Source organism: Muscardinus avellanarius (assembly GCF_963383645.1).
Source record: "Muscardinus avellanarius genome assembly, chromosome: 21".
Taxonomy (NCBI): Eukaryota; Metazoa; Chordata; class Mammalia; order Rodentia; family Gliridae; genus Muscardinus; species Muscardinus avellanarius.
Genome location: NC_137807.1, coordinates 17,423,548 through 17,442,271, shown reverse-complemented (window position 1 = coordinate 17,442,271; position 18,724 = coordinate 17,423,548). Strand labels below are relative to the sequence as shown.

The window sequence follows — 18,724 nt, the reverse complement described above, 5'->3', positions numbered from 1 at the left end:
CGCAACCTTGAGTTGTTTTAAACCTTGCTTTTAAAAGGAATGATAGAATGGTGGCCGTGGTGGCACGCCTGTAGTCCCCCAAGCTTGGGAGGCGGAGACAGGAGGATGGCACAGGTTCGAAGCCAGCCTTGCTGGCTTAAGAGACTCTGTTTCCAAATTTAAAAAAAAATATATATATATATATGTATGTATGTATGTATACACACATACACACACAATAGGTCTTGGAGTATAGCCTGGAGATAGAAGGGTTCCATCTCCAGTACCACCAAAAAAAAAAAAAAAAAAAAAGGAATAATAGAAACCCTAAATAGCCAGACGTGGTGGCTCACCCTTGTAATCCCAGTGCTTACTTGAGAGGCTGAGACAGGAAGACCACAGGTTCTCTGCCAGCCTCAGATACTTAGGCCCTCTGCAGGTTAGTGAGACCGTTTCAAAATAAAGAATAAAAAATAGGGCTGGGGGTGTAGCTTGGAGGTAGAATGCCCCTGGGTTCAATCCCCAGTACTGCCTCCCCCCAAAAAAGAAAAAATCCTAAATAGTAGCTGGAAATAGAAGCAATCAGAACATCCCATGTTCCCTCCAGTCCATCTGCCAAGCCCTCTCCCAAGCTCCAGGCCCCTCCTTCCCCTGTCCGCCATCCCCCACGCCCTCACAGCCGCCAGCACACAGACGCGGTGCACTTGTCTCCAGTCTTACGGGCTTGCATTCTGCTCTAGCTACCAGCCCATTTCTCTGGCTCTCTTGAATTCTTCTCATTCTCTTTCAAACCCACCTTCGCCAGGCTTGTGTCGTATGGCTTTGCCAGAACTGCTCTTGTTGCGGCAGCCAGTGATCTGCACGTGGCTAACCCAGCGATCGGTGCTCGGTCTTTGTGTCTTTAACCCATCACTACCAGCAGCACAGGGTAGCTCCTTTCTTGAAACGCTCTCATGGTTGACTTCTCACATACATCGTTCTTAGTTTTCCTCTTTCCTCCCTGTTTGGTTCTTTCTGTCTCCTTTGCTGATTCCTCTTGGGCGCCTCAGTTCTGAATGTTGGGGAGCCCCAAGGCAGAGCTTCCAGGCTGCTTCTCTATCTTACCCCTGCTTTCAAGGTCTCAGCTAAGCTACTGGCTTTGACTACTGTCCCTACAGTGAGAGTCTAATATGTGTGCGTCTCGGGGGCGCAGACCTCTCCACTCACCCCCGCCCGCCCTCCTTTAACTGTGAATACTCAGTATCTCCATTTGAGTAAGTCTTAATGACATTTCAAACTTAATACGCGTAAAGCTTAATTCTTGATTTCTGCATCTTCCCATCCAAAGCCTAATCTTCTGGGACTCTTGCATCTCACTGTATGGCAGTTCCGTCTTCCCATTCATTTAGGTACAACGTAGTCATCCTTGGCTGTCTTCTCTCTCTCATATTCCCCGTGCAATCTGTAAGGTTCCATATATATATGTATGAGATCGAGCCCAGGTGCGTTCTACCTCTGAGCTATACCCCAGCCCTATTTTTTATTCTTTTTTAAATTTTTTATTGGAGCATTATATTCATACATCATATTGGGGTAAAAAACTTGTGTGTACATACATGCACACATCACCGATTTAACCCCTACACAATTCCCACCCCATTCCCTCCCCGTCCTCCTTCCCTTGCTCGGCTTAGTGGTTGACTTCGATATGTTTAAGTACATTGCGTGTTTTAGAGATTTTCCTTCTTCCCCCCTCCAAGTTTTATAAGTGTCCCTTCAGCTGAGGCATGAATTGTCCTCTAACCTGTTCCTGTGCCCATTCATATATGTATTTATATATATATATACTCAATGCCCTGTTGCTTGTGAGGGTGGCTGTCGACTCAAGCCAAGAGGAATGGGCATGCGCTGATCTGGGCTCGCTCAGGAGTGCTGGTGTTTGGATCAGGCCCTGGGATCCACGATGCTGCCGCATGGTCAGCTGGGCCCCCCTCCAGCAGAGGGAACACAGGTGCTCTGAGGGGTGTCAGGGCAGGCTGGCTCTGCCGGCCTGTCCCCTTTGAGCATGCACACCGGCCGTGTGACTCTGCCTCCTTGGACTCCACAGGTGAAACTGGTGCAGCACACCTACTCCTGCCTCTTTGGGACGTTCCTGTGCAACGACGCCAAGGAGAGAGGGGAGAAGCACACTCAGGAGCGCACGTGCTCTGTGTGGTCGCTGCTGCGGGCAGGCAACAAGGCTTTCAGAAATCTCCTGTACTGCTCTCAGTCGGAAGCTGTATGTACCCTCAGCCTCCGTGTGCACTCTGGAGGCACCGGGGTGGGGCTCTGGGGCGCCTCTTGTGAAGTCACCTCCGCTCTGGGGGCTGCTCCCATTTTCTCCACCGTCTGAGATGGCCGCTTCCTGGTGGTGCTCTGCTCTGCTGCTACTCAGGCACCTTTCTACCCCGAACACGCATCTTTTCTGGCACTTCCTCCAGAGCTTAATATATTCCTAGCATGTTCTGTCTCACTGGTGGAAGAGGCACTTAAGTTGCTTCCTAGATGCTTCTGAAGGAATAGCCCCTGGGCCCCAGCGCCCTCCCCGTGTACCAAGTGATACTAAGCACAGAACCGGGCCTGGCAGGGGTAGGTGTCTGCGATTCTCTCTACTCACATGGAGAGCTGACAGGCCCCGTAAGACTTTCCCAGAGGCGCGCCTTCTGCTGAGCAGAGAACAGGAGGCACGTACGTCTGTGTGTCCGTGTGTGGTAAAGTTCCTTTGTCAGAGGCATCTTAAGCCTCTAAGAAGTGAAAAGCAGGCCAGGCAGAGGCTTTATTGCTTTGTTGGGCTCTAATATGCTTCTCGTTACATTAAGTAATCAAAGAAAAGATTTAAGCTAACTGCTCTCCCTCCTTCACTATGCCTGCTGGGAAGTGACAATATAGGAAGAAAATTCCCTCCTGTTCACACGATTAATTTAAATGATCCTATACAACAGATTTGACAGTTCCTGCTGAAGCCAGGTTTTTATGCCAAGGGAACAGACAATCACTGTCTCGCAGAATGACTCACTTTCTTAGGCAGTAAAAGCAGCAAACCAAGCTAATGAAAGCAGTCATTCACTGAAGGTGACCTGAGAAATAATTAATGAGAAATGGATCTTTAAAAGATCCTTTAGATTTTCATCCCCATGAGAGGCGCGTAGGTGAAGATGTTGCCAGACAGAACGTCTGGTCGTTGTTGCCTTCCCAGTAGTGAGAGCTGCACCCTGCGCCTCTGGTCCCAGCCCTGTCGGTGTGCCGGCCAGGTGCTTGCTTTTCACCTTTACAGTCACTCCTAAACACTTACCAAGACAGTCCTCAACCCGTGCCCTCCGCCTGTCCTCAGGTACTGTACCCTGTGTGCCACGTGCGCAACCTGATGCTGTGGAGTGCGGCGTACCTGCCCTGCCCGTCCCCGTCTACGCCCGTGGACGACAGCTGCGCGCCATACCCAGCCCCAGGCACAAGCCCTGAAGACCCTCTCCTGAGCCGGTGAGCCCAGGCCACAAGCCCTGTGTGTGTGTTCCCGTCCGGGGTCGTGTCCAGGTGGTCAGGACCATGGCGTTGTCTGGCTCCACGGCATCTCTCGTCTCTAAACATTCCTGAGCGGTAATAGGTGCTTTCCAGTAGTGAGCCGGCCCTGGTGCCGCGTTGTTGTCCCGCAGGCAGGCGTGGAGCTGTTCTCTGTGAGGGCGCACACCCTCCGGGCTCTTTCTTTCCGGCCCCCTGGCTTCTACCTGCTGCTTTCTGCTCTTGCCTCCTTCCCTGATTGGTCTTCTCGGGTAAATATTCTGAGATGATAGGAATTTTGTCTTTGCCACTCATGAATTATCTTTATTAAGTTCAGAATGATAGGTAATAAATTAATTTAGATCTTTTTTTTTTTTTTTGCGGTACTGGGGATGAAATTTAGGGGTATTGTACCTCCAGGCTACACCCCAGCCCTATTTTTTAGTCTTTTTATTTTTGAAACAGGGTCTCACTGAGTTGGTAAGGGCCTCACTAAGTAGCTGAGGCTGTCCGTGAACCACAATCCTCCTGTCTCAGCCTCCCCAAATGTTGGGTTTACAGGCATGTGCGCTTTCATGCCTGGCTTTAGGTTTTTGTTTTGTTTTTGAGATACCAGGGATTGAGCCCAGGAGCATTCTACCTCCAAGCCACACCCCAGCCCTCTTGTTTTTATTTGGAAACGGGGTTTGGAAACTCAGTTGATGAGAGTCTCACTACTTGCTGGGGCTATCCTCAAAACCTGCTATTCTCCTGTCTCAGCCTCTTAAGTACTCCTATTACAGGCATGTGCCACCAATACTGGCTCAAAGAACATCTTTCTAAAGTAGCATTTTCCTAGCTGGGTGTGGTGGCACACGCTTATAATCCCAGCATTCGGGAGGCTGAGACAGGAAGATCGTGGTTCAAGGACAGCCTCGGCTACTTAGGCCCTTCCCAACTCAGTGAAACCCTGTTTCAAAATAAAGAATAAAAAATAGGGCTTGGGGTGTAGCTCGAAGATAGAATGCTCCTGGGTTCCATCCCCAGTACTGCAGCAACAACAAAAAAAGTATTTTTGTGTTAGCTTGTATGCACAGTTGAGACATGGGAGGGTTGGTGCAGCCAGGAGGAGGACTCACAGTGCAGCAGCAGCTGAGCCTCACCTCAGCGATGCCAGGCGCCCAGGTAGCTATAGTGAGCCAGTTGTAGAATGCGGCTTGTTAAAACTTCATTGTCTTAAGCCAGGCGTGGTGACGCACGCTTGTAATCCCCACGCTTGGGAGGCGGAGACAGGAGGATCACGCAGGTTTGAAGCCAGCCGCGCTGGCTTAAGAGACCCTGTTTCCAAATAAAAATATATAAAAATAGGTCTGGGAGTGTAGCCCGGAGGTAGAAGGGTTTCTAGGAACCTCAGTACCACCAAAATAAAACTTCTTGTCTCCCCATCCCCTCTTATGAGCCTCCAGGATTTTCATTTTCTCCAAACTCCTTTCTTTTAGCCTACCAAAGACCAGATCATTTGACAATCTGACCACAGCCTGTGACAACATGGCGCCTCTGGCCAGCCGGCGCAGCAGCGATCCCAGCCTGAACGAGAAGTGGCAGGAGCGCCGCCGTTCGCTGGAGCTGAGCAACCTAGCAGGCCCCGGAGAGGAGCCGCCTGCCGCCTCCGAGGTCCTGGGCCGCGTCAGCCGGCTGCCGGCAGGCGCCGAGCTGTCTGTGGCAGCTGGAGTGGCCGAGGGGCAGATGGAGAACATCTTGCAAGAGGCCACCAAAGAGGAGGGTGGGGCTGAGGAGGCTGCCCACAGGGGCACAGTGGAAGGACCCAATGTCAAAGAGGAGAGTAGGAGGACCACAGCCGAGGCCTCGGCCATTGTACTGTACCAAGAGCCAGAGCCCTGTGATGCCGCTCGCAGCCATCCAGACAGCAGCCTCTCTCTCTTTTCACGGGGTATTTCTGGACAGCCGGGTGGGCCCAGCGATCTCCCCAGTTCACTCCAGGTGCCCCCCGGGGGTGAGGACTCCCGGGAGCTCCCTGTGGAGCAGCCTCCCATAGGGGAGATTGCAGATGGTGCAGCTTCTCCCATCCCAGGAGATGTAAAAGTTGCTTATGGTACCTCACTGTCTAGTTCCCTGCTACCTTCCCAAGTCCCATTTGAGAACAGAGGACCAAACATGGACAGTTCCATGGACATGGTGATGGAAGATAAAGTGAACTCGGAAAGTGGGCCCCAGGTCCATCGCCAGCCTTGCCTGGGCATCAGCAGCAGGCTCGGTGGGAAGGATGTGCTTCCCCCAGCACTGGCACCCAGGCCTTCTGAGAGGAGCCTGGTTGAGAGGCCCCAAGGTGGGGCCCTGGTGCACAGGACTTCCCCTGGCAGCACTCTCAGCCCCGTGCAGGCCCCTTGTGCCTTGCCTTCAGCCGAATGTAAAGAGGGGCTTGTGTGCAACGGTGTCCCCGAGACTAAGAACAAGGCCTCGTTGCAGCCTCCTGGGCTTGGTGCCTTCCAGAAGTACTCCATGCCCAACGGGCACTGCGCCAATGGGGAGGCTGGCGGATGCAAGGACTCCCTGAGCCACCAGCTGTCTGCCATCAGCTGCAGCTCTGTCCACTTACACTCGAGAAGCTTGCTGCACAGCCACTCGGGAAGGCTGTCTGCCACCAGCAGCCCGGACCAGCCTTCCCGCAGCCACCTGGATGATGATGGCATGCCCGTGTACACGGATACAATCCAGCAGCGCCTGCGTCAGATCGAGTCAGGCCACCAGCAGGAAGTGGAGACCTTGAAGAAACAAGTCCAGGAGCTGAAGAGCCGCCTGGAGAGTCAGTACCTGGCCAGCCCGCTGCGCCTCAACGGGGACTTCGGAGAAGAAGTGGTGAGTGGGTCGTGGTTCCTCCGGCTCCACAGGAGACAGGGCGTCCCGAGGCTGGGTCCTTGCACCCGTACACGGCGACCAGTGAGGACTTCTAGCCGGACACTAGAAAGGGCCCAAGTCTGCTGAGAGGGCTGGAGATCGGGCTTGGTCACATAAATGAGACGGCCTCTTTTCCGTTGTGCTTACTGTCCGTGTCCTTTTAAGCAGTTAGCGAACGGGAGAGCGTTGGCGCACTACAGGGTCTCCAGCCCTCCAGGGAGGATCCTGCCTTCAGAGGGGCGTGAGCTCTTGACAGATTGGCATTGATAGGGTGACGCCAAGTATTCCTGCCAAACTGCAATGCTTTCCTACCTTGGTAACTAATGAGCCGTTCGCCTTCCAAGGCACGGGCTGTGGCTTCGAAGGTGTAAGATGTCGGCAGCAGAAATGGAGAGGGTGGATTGGTTTCTAGCACTGTTGAGGAATTAGTACTGATAAGGCTTGGTTACTGGAAGTGGGGGTACCAGAGGTGAGGTTTCCCAGGAGGGGCTCTTTTTTGTGGGTGAATCTGTCAGGTAACAAGCCAGGCTCTGAAGCAGTCCATGTACTTTAAAGGTGGGCACATCCAGTGACTTTCAATCCAAGTAACTTTCTGGCCTTTTCTTCCTACTAATAATGGTTTCTCATTGTTCCAAAGAGTCCTTCATAGAAAGGAGGGCACACCCAAAGCACTGTTTTAACTAAAGGGCAGGGCTGGATGGACAGGCCCACCAGAGCAGCTGACACGGGGAGGGAGGTCTCGCCTCTCCCTCGCCTGCTTCCTGGAACGCAGAAGCCGTCTTTCTGCTCCAGGATCTCTGCCTGCAGCCTGTGTCTCTCCTAGCCGAGCCCGTCCTGACTCTGCCTGTTTGACCCGGGGCTCAGAGGCTGCTGCACCGGCAGATCTGCAGCTCTAGCCCGCGGCCCACCCTGTCCCCTGGGCTCCCTCTTCACCAAGCCCTTTCTTCTTTGGGAGGAGATTAGGCCATCTTGTTCAGCTGTGTTTGTTTGCCAACAGACTTCAATCCCTGGCTCGGAAAGCAATCTGGAACAGAACTGTTTGTCTCACTGCAGCACAGAGGTTCTCTCTGAAGCCAGCTGGGAGCAGGTGGATAAACAGGACTCGGAGGTACAGGCTCAGCCCCTGCTCCGAGCACCCTCCATGCAGCTGTCTCTTGGTGCTTCTCCACCCCACCCCTGCCCCTGTCCTTGGCCAAGGAGGAGCCTCACAGCAGTCTTGAGCCTCTGGCATCTCCGCTCCTGTCCACGTTAGGCCCGTCACCTCAGAGCCAGGGGGACTCGGCGAGCTGGCCCTCTGTGAGCTGGAGCCTTGCCAGCGCTCAGAGCAACCTAGGCTGCTGCTGCCTGCCACTGTGCCTCAGGGGAGATTGGAGTCCCCTCCAGGGCAACGACGTGGACGCCTTTCTTGTACTGTTGGCCCCTGGCCTGCTGGCCAGGTGCCGCTGCAGCCGATGTGTCCTCGAGACTCGTGCTGCCCCCAGGTGGCTCTTGGGCTCCGGCTGGGCAGCCCCTCTCTGACACTAACCTGGCCTCGTCTGTCTTGCAGATGACCCGTTGGCTCCCTGACCACCTCGCTGCCCACTGCTACGCGTGTGACAGTGCCTTCTGGCTCGCCAGCAGGAAGCACCACTGCAGGTGCCACTGGGAGCGGGGCTGGTGGGCTGGGCATGGAGCCAAGCTTCGGCCCACGGAGCGTGCAGGGAGGGCGGCGGGTCTCTGGCCAGCAGTGTTCTGTCAGGACAGACCTTGGAGTCTTCTGTGCCTCTGAACCTGGTGTTTACAAGACTGTGTTGGTGCCCTTGTTCCAGTTTGGAGTGATCACTATTAAATGTTGAAGTGTGCAAATTATAGCCTTTTTGTTTTGTTTCCCAGAATCGTAGGGTGACGGCCACCACTCAAACCAATTTTTCTTATTTCCAGTGTAAAATTCAACACGACTATGGGCATGGTGGCACACGCTTGTAATCCCAGAGCTTGGGAGGCTGAGAGAGGAGGATCGCACAGGTTCAAAGCAGCCTCAGCTGCTTAGTGAGGCTCTCAGCAACTTAGTGAGACCCTGTTTCCAAATGAAGTATAAAATGGGTCTGGGAGTATAGCCCAGAGGTTCTACCCCCAGTATTACACACACACACACACACACACACACACACACGTACGTTTTCTGGCTATGGGCAGGGAACCTCGTTTTCCTATTCCTTTCCTGACCCCATACTTTCTCTTATGCAATTAGTGAGCAGCCATACTGGGGGGAATAGCAGACAGCTGAGAATAGTCTTCAGTCCTATGGCCCCTGACTTCTTTCCCCTTCCGGGTTGGGGTGGTGAGGTCCTCGGGGTGCTCGCGCCCAGTGGCCAGTGTTCACTGTCCTGGAGCCGGCCGCTTATCAGCATCATGCTACGGCTCGCCGTGTGAGTGAGCCTGCACTGAAGGAGGAACCACCTCTCTGTGTGCTAATGATGGCCCTAGGACTGCCTCTCCCCACTGTGCACTTCAAGTCCAGATGTCTTTGTTGGCTTCTCCTCTGAGCTCTTTCTCCCCTCCTTGCAGGGACACTGACCGCGTTGATCAAACGTGGTGAGCATTTGCGATGTGTCTGTGATGTCTGCACATTACAGTAACTTCTCCACACTAATGCTGCCATCTCCCCCCTGCATTCTGGGGGCGACCCTGGGGCTGGGAGCATAGACAGGCATGTGGGCTTGGGGGATCCACAGCAACTGACGGAGGAGACCATCGAGGCACGCCTGGCCACGGCATTGCTCTCCTGACCGCGCAGGTCAGCCAGCGTCCCCTGGTGCAAGAAGCAGTGCTTCTGTGGGGCCGGTCTTGTGCAGGAGTTGCTTGGGTTTTCAGAGCTGTTTCCTTTTTTGAGTCAGTCATTCGTTAATGTACTAGACTGCATCGTGGTGCCTTCTTGTTTTGTTTTTTAAAAGAGAGAAACTGGCCGGGCGTGGTGGCGCACGCTTGTAATCCCAGCATTTGGGAGACTGAGACAGGAGGATCATGGTTCACAGCCAGCCTCAGCTACTTAGGCCCTCTACAACTCAGAGAGACCCTGGTTCAAGATAAAGAATAAAAAATAGGGCTGGGGGTTAGGGGTTAAGTCAGTGATGTGTACATGTCTGTACACACAAGTTTTTTACCCCAATATGATGTGTGAATATAATGCACCAATAAAAAATTTTAAAAAACAGGGCTGGAGTGGAGCTCAGAGGTAGAACGCCCCTGGGTTCCATCCCCAGTACTGCAGAGAGAGAGGGGGCGGGGAGACACTGAACAGACAGCATCTTTCCAGAGAATTGTTTTAGCAGGAAGACTCCACTTGGGGCTTCAAGGGCCTCAGAAAGGAGTCGGGTAGAAAAGCCTAACTGGTCAAATTCACGTCAGGCTTTGGAACCGCACTCCAACAGGTTTATTAAGGAAATGGAGGCAAGCAGACACTTTCCTGCGTGCTCACAGGTTCTTGCTGGATCCTGGTTTTTAGAAGCAAGAATGACGATGTGCTTGCTATACTCTGGAGTGTGAAGTTTTGTGTGCTCCTTCTAGTTCTCTGCCCTCCGCTGCCCTGTGCCCGCTACTCCTCTAGTGCTCTGTGCTCCCTGCGGCCTTCAATCTTCCCTCCTCGGCTGCTGGCCTGAGTGGAGCGTGGGTCGGCCTGCGGAGGCCGTGTGCAGAGGTCGGAGCGGCCCTGCTGAGCGGAGGCTTTCCCTGGAGCTGCCTTGCTCTAGTCTTCGGTGGGCTGTCAGGCGCTTTGGAGTTTCCTGTACTGGGCTTATTAGGACCAGTTTGTACTTAAGAGCTCAGCAAAAGTAGGTTGTAAGGCGGGCGGAAACTCACGCTCTGCCGGTTCCCTTTCCTGCTAGCCATGGCGGGCACTGGTCTAGATGTGCTGACCTGCGCGCTGTACAGGCGCGTGCGGCAGGGCTGCTGGAGGTGGAGAGGGCCTGTGTGAGAGCAGAGCTCCCCTGCAGATGCATGGGCAGGGTGTGCAGACCTAACCGACTGACAGCTGTGTGATGAGGGGTGGTGTGCGCACGTGCTCGCCCGTGCTCATCTTCCCACCCTGCTCTCACTTGCTGAGCATGCATGTGGGCCGCGCGACTCCTGGCTTGCATGCTGCCAGCAGCAGTCCTGGATGGCAGCAGTCTGCCCTCAGGCAAGGCTCCCCATCCCCGGCTGCACTGGGGAGTCATTTCTGTCCTCTGAGGGCCCAGAGGCAGGTCCATTTGGCTCTGGCCATTGTCCAGGTAGGTGTAGCCACCGGATAAGTTCCTGGGTCAGGAACTTACCCATTGAGCTAGGAGCTGCTTCTGCCCTGGACCCCTTAGTCCTTACTGATATCTCTGTCTCTCTCCCTCTCTTTCCCTCTCTCTGCCCCTCTCTACGCCTTTTCCTCCCCTTCTCCTCTCCCTCTCTCCTCTCTCTGACAGCATCTTCCTCTATACCCGATAACCTTGAGCCATAGGGGTAAGGCAGCCGAGTGTCCTTGGCCCTAAAGCAAGCACGGCATATGATTGAGTGAGGTAGGGATGTCCTCCGTGCCCAGCCCGTCCTGTGCTAGGGAAAGAACGTGATCGCAAGGGAGTCTCCGGCACACCCAAATTGCGTGCTTAACGAAATCTTTCTTCCGAAATTGGTTTCCACAGACTATACTGCTGACCTAAACTAACACCGTCTTATTTCTTACCCCAAGGAACTGTGGGAACGTATTCTGCTCCAGCTGTTGTAACCAGAAGGTTCCAGTTCCCAGCCAGCAGCTCTTTGAACCTAGTCGAGTGTGCAAGTCTTGCTACAGCAGCCTGCATCCCGCAAGCTCCAGCATTGACCTTGAACTGGATAAAACCATTGCTGCCACTTCAAACTGAAGCTCGGTGACCCGGGTGGGCAGAGGCCCAGCTGCGTTTCCTCTGACAGGCCCACATCGCCTGGGCAGACCGAGAGCCCGTGCACTTTGGAATGGGAGCGTGGAGCCACCTGTACAGAGTGACAGAAATTGGGATGTACCACTGGATTATAGGTTGATTTTTCCCCTTCCCCCTCCCTCTGCCTTCAAAAAAGAAAAAAGTCCCCTGGTTGTCTTAATTTTTTTTCTTAATTTTAATAGAAGACCAGAGGTTGCCAGGCCCCTTGTAACTGCCGAGCTGCCCACTGTCGGGGGCGCTGTGGGACGGATGGCTTGATGCCTCCTGGTGGCAGGAGGCTGTTCAGAGCCAGGAATGGCAGCCCTAGCACTTGTGATCATTCCTCATGCCGCCGCCGCATCAAAGCTGCTGGGAAACACCTTCCCTAGGAGCACTGCCCCAAATGCCCTTTCCCTCCGAGAGGTGCCGGGCCATCCCAGCTCGCAGACAGAGGGACCGGCACTTGGAGTGAGAGGCTCACAGTGAGTGGAGACCTCCGGGGCTCCGTTTGGGGCAGGACGTTACATGCTCCTTTGAGGCAAGTTAGAGGGGCTGGGCTTGGGTGGTCAGCAGGTGCCCTGCAGGGTTCTGTTTTTAACTTGACCCAGCTTGTCTGAGGCTCCTTATTTATGCCTTCGGGGGCTGTCTCTCTGGGCCCCGTATCTGTGGCTGTGGCCCACACCTGGGAGCCCCTTCCGCAACCTGGTCTCCCAAACAGTCTCTCTTCCTCGGCTAGCACAAGGAAATCCAGACTCAGGGTTCCCAAAATTCCCCATTCCCAATTCAAACGAATCATGGATCTGCCTCCTACGGGGTAGAATCGGCCTTTAGAGCTACAAAGGTCCCACACAATCAGCCCTCCTCATCCTCCCGTCTGGGGCAGCAGGAGGGCCCCGCAGTCCCCCGCCCCGCTCCCGGGGCCCAAGTGGACACAGGTCTGGCTACTGGCCAGCAGTGGCCTGGCCGGAGGAGGCCGGGCTCCCCTCCTCAGCTCTGATGTTGTCCAAAAAGCCTTCAGTCGAGAGTGTGTGTGGTGGAGGTGGGAGTGGGGAGGGTGGAGAGGAGTTTGGGCCTGTGCTTTGTAACGCCGGCATCCGTGTTTCGTGCCTGCCTCCCCTCTTGGGGAGGGCCATGCGTGGCTCTGCTGAACGCTGCCGGCGTGCCAGGGCAGATGGTGAAGGGCGAGGCGAGGGCCACTGCAGTCCTGGGCCTGCCCGGCAGTCCCTCCCCATAACTAGTTCCTGGCAAAGGACAAGCTGCTGCGGCCTAGGAAGGCGGCTCCATCGTGCCGGAGCGTGGCTACGTGGGCCTGAAGCCTCCCCGGCACCGCCGTCCACGCAAAGCCCCCAGTGTCAAGTGGGCTCTGCCTCCCGCAGCTGGCGCTCAGCCGAGTCCCGTGAAACAGGGTGTCGTTTTCTCCGCACTGGGCGTGCTCTGCCACGCAGGTGGGGGCCATAACTGAAGATTGTGCAGTAACTAGTGACAGGTGCCAAGAGGTTATGATACGGGTTTCTTGGGTCTGATGTACAGTGTGAATAAATGCTTGCAGCTCTTAGCCCTTTTTTGATCAATGAAGCACTTTTTTATTAATATTTTCTTTGTATGTAAAGGAGGAACCATAACTCTCTGTAGCTGTACATATAACCTTTTCTCCTAAAGAGGAGTCAGCCAGTGCTCCTATATTTTTCATTTTTTTGTCAAAGCAAAAGTAAATACTTTAGAATTGTTAAATATATAAATAAAGTGAATAAAGTTGAGTGTTTCATGTGCTGGCCTTTGCTGTAACACACTGATTCTTTGCCCTGTGGCTTATCCCCTCCTGGCCCACTTCCCGCTTACACAGAAGGGGTCGGGGTGCTGCTGGAAAGCTGACCTTGGCCAAGGACAATAACAGATTTCCTTCTGGCTCTCGACCTTGGGAAGGAGCCTCACCAGGTGCCCAAGCCCTGGAAACCACTCCGTGGTGACTGCCCCTGAGGTCTCCCCAGCTGAAGAAGGGCACCGGAGCACTCAGCCGCTGAGTCGCCGCAGCTGCCTCTGGCTCCTCTCTGCCGCAGCTCTGATTCCAGGGCAGCCCCAGGGCCCCCAGGGAGGATCGGCTCCTGCAAGCAGTGGGAGGGGGTCAGGCAGGCTGCGGCCCGTCATTCTCGGATGAGTGGACACAGGTGTCAGAAACAGAATCTGATGTGGTTGGGTTATGTGCCAACTAGAGGGCTCTTCCCTCCACACGGAGGCTCCACCCCTTAGCTCTTCACTCCCGCCCTGGCTGAGCAAGCCATGGCACCAGCCTTCTGGACCTAAGAGGTGCTGCCTATCCCATGGGTCTGTGGGCCAGCTGTGTTCTGCGGCTCCCCCCTTGGGAAGCTCGTTGAGAGGCACCCAGCTCTGGGTCCCTAGCCCAGTGTCTGGTGAGTTGGCTGGGCTTTGAAGAGCGGCCTGCCCAGGGCCCCTCCGGGGGCCTTTCCGGGTGTGCCTTCCCTAAAGGAGGTAAAAAACAACTCTGTTGGTTCACCGAGTCTGCATTTAACCCAAGTGCATGGTGACTTGTGTGTGCACAGCACTGTGGCTCCTGAGGTCCGATGGCTTCATCCTCACTGAGGTCAAACACTTGCGCAGCTCAGCAAGCCCTGGGGGCGCAGAGGACTGCCAAGGTAGACAGGCAGGATGGCGCCTGCGCAGTGTGGCCTGAAGGTGGGAATGGCCCTCGGGAAGGCGGCTCTGCTTGGAGAGAAGCAGTTCTCTCTAGGCAAGGCCAGCTTTCTCCCGCCACTACGGAGAGCAGAGGCTCCCAGTCCAGAAAAAAAAAAAATTACTTGGTACCCTGCTGGAAACCTGCCTTTTAAACAAGGTGGTGAAGCCCCTGCTCTGGGAACATCTGAGGAGTTGGACCTAAAGCAACAGGGCGGAACAGTGAGCTCGAGCTGCCAGCATGGCCTCTTCTCCAGACTTCCCTACCCAGGCACTTTAGCAATACCCTTTTTCTTGTATACTCTGACCTTCTTAAACCCAGTCCAAAAAAAGATACGGCTGCCTTAACCCACTGGGATTTCTCTGTGAAGGATGTACAGAGCTTGCCTTTCTCTAGTTATTTATTTATTTATTTTTTTTACAAGTGGTCTATTAACTTTCCAGGTTAGCAAAGACTATCCTAAAAGAAAGTACTGTGGAGGTCTAAAGGGGAATGAAATTTAAAAATGGCACCATAGAATCTGTTTACTCTCTAGCTATCAGTACCAAAATGGGAATTGAGTAAGGGGATAAACTCTGGTCCTTGAGATCGCTAATACCATTGGCTGCCCGTGAAGCCCAGCGTTCCTGTGCCCGCGGCTGTTAACTCCAGCCCAGACCTCTCTTGATCTTTTAAGGATGAGGGCTGATTCAAAGGTACCATGGCAGGATTTCATTTAGCTGGGGCCTGTTAAGTGATCCATCCTCAGGGCTGTAGCTGGACCTTACAGATCACAGTAGCTGAGAAGAGCTAACAGCAGAAATTAAAATGGGCCCGGGGCTGGAGAAAAAGAGTTGGAAACACTTTTGGAGGCCCAGCTGTTTAATTTCTAGTTGCATTTCCCAGGAGGTTACTGTAAGTTGTGGTTAGCAGTTGTGTTGTGGTTACTGTTGTGGTTAGCAGGCAAGATCTCTCAAGGGCTTCCTGTTGGAGTAGGAGGTGACCCTTCTGAGCCTTGACACTTAAACACGATTCCCACTGCCCTAGCGCACGGCCGCACGAAGCCCTGCTCCCCGGGCTGGGGAAGGTCGCACCTGTGTTCCTGTGCACGCCCTCGGCCTCCAGGGCCAGGCATCCTCTGGACCAGGAAGTAGAGTTTTTCAATGCGGCTCTTGTATTTTATTTACCATTTGCAACCTTTTCTATTATATCTGAATTCTTAGTCAATTTTTCTTACATTGATCATAGGATTTACATTTGAGTTGTATTCCCAGTGACGTTTGTTTTACATTGGTATTTAAAATTGGCCTTTAACTGGTTTCTAAGATTTTTTTTAAGAAATGAGAATGTGCCGGGCGTGGTGGCACACGCTTGTAATCCCCGCGCTTGGGAGGCTGAGACAGGAGGGTCGCGCAGGTTTGAAGCCAGCCTCAGCTACTTAGTGAGGCACTCAGCAACTTAGTGAGACCCTGTTTCCAAAAAAATATATTTAAAAAAAATGGGTCTGGGAGTATAGCCCGGAGGTAGAAAGCCTCTGGGTTCCACCCCCAGTATCACAAAAAAGGGAGAATGTAACCCATGAGGCTCGGATGCTGTTGAGAAATGTCCTGGTGTGCTGCTGCTGACAGAGTATTGTAACAGCAGCAGCCCTCCCGTAGCCATTTCCATGAATAAATGGAAATAAATTATAAATGGAATATATATAAAAAATAAATTATAAATGGAAATAAATGGAATAAATTATTCCATTGAATAAATATGTCATCGTCACCCACGAACAGCTGCTTGAGCCCCTGGTTTGAGCGGCCCTCTGTGGCTCAGCAGTGCCATGAGGCTCGGGTGCAGGGTTAGCCCAGCCCCTTGGGCTAGGAGGCTCTGCGAGGAGACAAGCATCGTCTTCCTGCGGCAGCAGAGCGGCCTTTGGGCACCTGCTTCTGTGCTCCTTGTGGGGAGGGAGCCCCAGTCCCATTCAGAGCTCTATTAAATTTCATAAAAATCTGATAAAAAGAAAAGCTTTGGCTTTTAAAAGACGGAAACTCATTTATTCACTTAATCCAGTCTCCTTGTTCATTGAGAAAAAAAGACTCAGGAGGAGCAGAGTGTTATCCAGATTGCCCAATGAGGGAAAAGCAGTTACCTTTTGATTTTGATTTTGTGGTACTGAGCATTGAGCCCAGGGGCATTCTACCTCTGAGCAACAGCCCCAACCCTATTTTTTTTTTTTTTTTTTGGTAGGACTGGGGTTCCTTGAAACCCTTCTACCTCTGGGCTACACTCCCAGACCTATTTTATATTTTTATTTGGAAACAGGGTCTCATAAGCCAGCGCGGCTGGCCTCGAACCTACGTGATCCTCCTGTCTCCGCCTCCCAAGCGCGGGGATTACAAGCGTGCACCACCATGCCCGGCCCAGCCCTATTTTTTATACTTTATTTTATTTGATTTATTTTGAGTCGGGGTCTCACTGAGTTGCAAAGGGCCTCACTAGGTAGCTGTGGCTGTCCTCGAACCATGATCCTCTTGTCTCCCGAATGCTGGGATTACAAGTGTGCACCACCTCGCCAGGCTTTGCTTCTTTTGATTGAATCCAGGGTTATTTTACCTCTGAGCTATACTTCCAGCACTTTTTATTTAGAGACAGGGTCTCACAGCCAGTCTCAGTTGCTGAGGCTGGCTTTCAACCTGCGATCCTCCTGTCTTAGCAAGTACTAGAATTACAGGTGTATGCCACCACACCCAGCTGTAATAGCAAAATTTGAATAAAAACTTCTGGCTCCCCCTTCATGTTTCCATACTTCCAGAAGACAGCCTTAGGTAAACAGCTACTTCGCCTTGGTTCTCTGAATTAGCCAAGCCGGACATCTCAGAGAGGTGGCCTAGTAATTGTTACCAGCCTCAACAACTTGAGACCCTGGCCCTGGTGGGAGGACAGCCCAGCCACCTAGTGAGGCCCTTTGCAGCCCAGTGAGACCCTGTTTAAAAATGCCCTTGGGTTTCATTCCCAGTACTTAAAAAAAGAGAAAGAAAGAAAGAAAGAACAAGCAAAAGCTTAAATTATGAGCCCTATTCTCCATCCTAACATTGCCAAATTAAAATTAAAAGGTTGTGCCAATATTTTTCAATGTTTTTGTTTCTTCTTATTCTTCCAAATACATAAAAACAAATGATGCTATTTAGCATAAATCATCTAAATTCAAGTCATAACATCTTTAAATCAGTGGAGCAGGAAAGGGCTCCTTGATTAATGCAAATGGACTAATCATGAAATGTCTTAGCATCTGACTTACTCCTGAATTTTCTTTTGGTACAGAATAAAAGGAAAAATCCCGATTTCCTATAGATAAGTGGTTGTCAATAGTAAATGTCACAGCTTGGCTGCATTCTCTGACTACTGACAAAACCAAAGTTGAAATTTGAAAAAATTTAATAGAGTACTTGTCACTTCTAAGCTGGGCGTGGTGGCGCACGCTTGTCATCCCAGCATTTGGGAGGCTGAGGCCAGAGAATCGTGGTTCACAGACAGCCTCAGCTACTTAGCGAGGACCTCTGCAACTCAGTGAGACCCTGTTTCAAAATAAAGAATAAAAAAAATAGGGCAGGGGGTGTAGCTCAGAGGTTGAATGCCCCTGAGTTCCATCCCCAGTACTGGGGAAAAAAAAATTGCCACTTGCCTTATACATTGTATTTGAAGTAAGAAATACCCAAAAACTGAGTACTGGGGCCAGACTCCAACATTAAGTTACCACCAGGCTTCCCGATCACAACCCCGGGACAGCGCTCTTCCGGTCAGTGGCCCCTGTTGAGGACGCACAGCAACGGAGCCCTTACTCTGGGGTCTTGGCAGTCTCGGCTAATGTGTGTATGTGTGCAGTTAAACTTTTTTTTTTTGGTACCGGGGATTGAACCCAGGGGCATTCTACCTCTGAGTTACATTTCCAGCTCTGTTTTACTTTGTTTGTTTGTTTGTTTGTTTGTTTGTAACAGTGTCTTGCAAAAAAATGCTCAGACTGTACTTGAACCTGTGATCCTCCTGTCTCAGCCTCCCAGGTACAGGGATTAACAGGCGTGCACCACCACGCTGAGCTGTGTTTGAACATTTGTGTGTGTATATCACAGATCGTTTAAATATTTAACACAGTGTTTGAAATGAATGTATGCAGAGAACCCCCAAAGTAGTTCCACAAAGGCTTGAAAATTACTAGTTTGTGGCCGGCCACAGTGGTCCACACGTATTATCCTAGGGTGGTTGAGACAGGAGGATCACAGGTTTGGGGCCAGTATGCTCTAATTTAGCAATACCCTTTTTGGAAATAAAAACTAAAAAGGGCTAGGCGTGAGACGTGTAGTTCAGTAGTAAAGCACCCATCCCTGGCAAATACTGGTTCAAGCTCCAGCACCACAAAGAGAGAGAACCACTGTTTAGAACTGGACTGAGCTGCAAATTGCAGGAGCTGTCACGGCTGCGCTGCCCGGGAGCTCTGCCTCATGTGTAACAGAGTATCTGGTGCAAAGAAAGTATTTTTTTATGTTTGTTTGGTACTAGGGATTGAACCTAGGGGAATTTTACCTCTTGGCTATATCCCTAGCCCCCTTTTTTAAATTATTATTTGGAAACAGAGTCTTACTAAGTTACAGAGTGCCTTACTGAGTTGCCAAGGCTGGCTTCAAACCTGTGATCCTCCTGTCTCCGCCTCCTAAGTACTAGGATTACAGGTATGTGCCGCCACACACAGCTGCAGGTGGGCATTTCAGGAATGCCTCGCTCCCAC

At 52.3% G+C, this 18,724-nt stretch overlaps 1 protein-coding gene across 1 annotated transcript in view; it reads left to right on the top strand.

Annotated features, from left to right (window-relative positions):
* Nucleotides 1-11,252, top strand: part of MTMR3 (myotubularin related protein 3) — a gene marked incomplete at both ends in the record, with an annotated part of 70,587 nt that extends 59,335 nt beyond the window's left edge. The window contains 7 exons of the mRNA XM_080717790.1: nucleotides 2,066-2,236; nucleotides 3,329-3,474; nucleotides 4,971-6,348; nucleotides 7,385-7,495; nucleotides 7,934-8,022; nucleotides 8,935-8,961; nucleotides 11,081-11,252. Coding sequence (XP_080573916.1) covers nucleotides 2,066-2,236; nucleotides 3,329-3,474; nucleotides 4,971-6,348; nucleotides 7,385-7,495; nucleotides 7,934-8,022; nucleotides 8,935-8,961; nucleotides 11,081-11,252 — 2,094 coding nt within the window. The remainder of the gene's footprint in view (nucleotides 1-2,065; nucleotides 2,237-3,328; nucleotides 3,475-4,970; nucleotides 6,349-7,384; nucleotides 7,496-7,933; nucleotides 8,023-8,934; nucleotides 8,962-11,080) is intronic.
* Nucleotides 11,253-18,724: the final 7,472 nt, after the last annotated feature.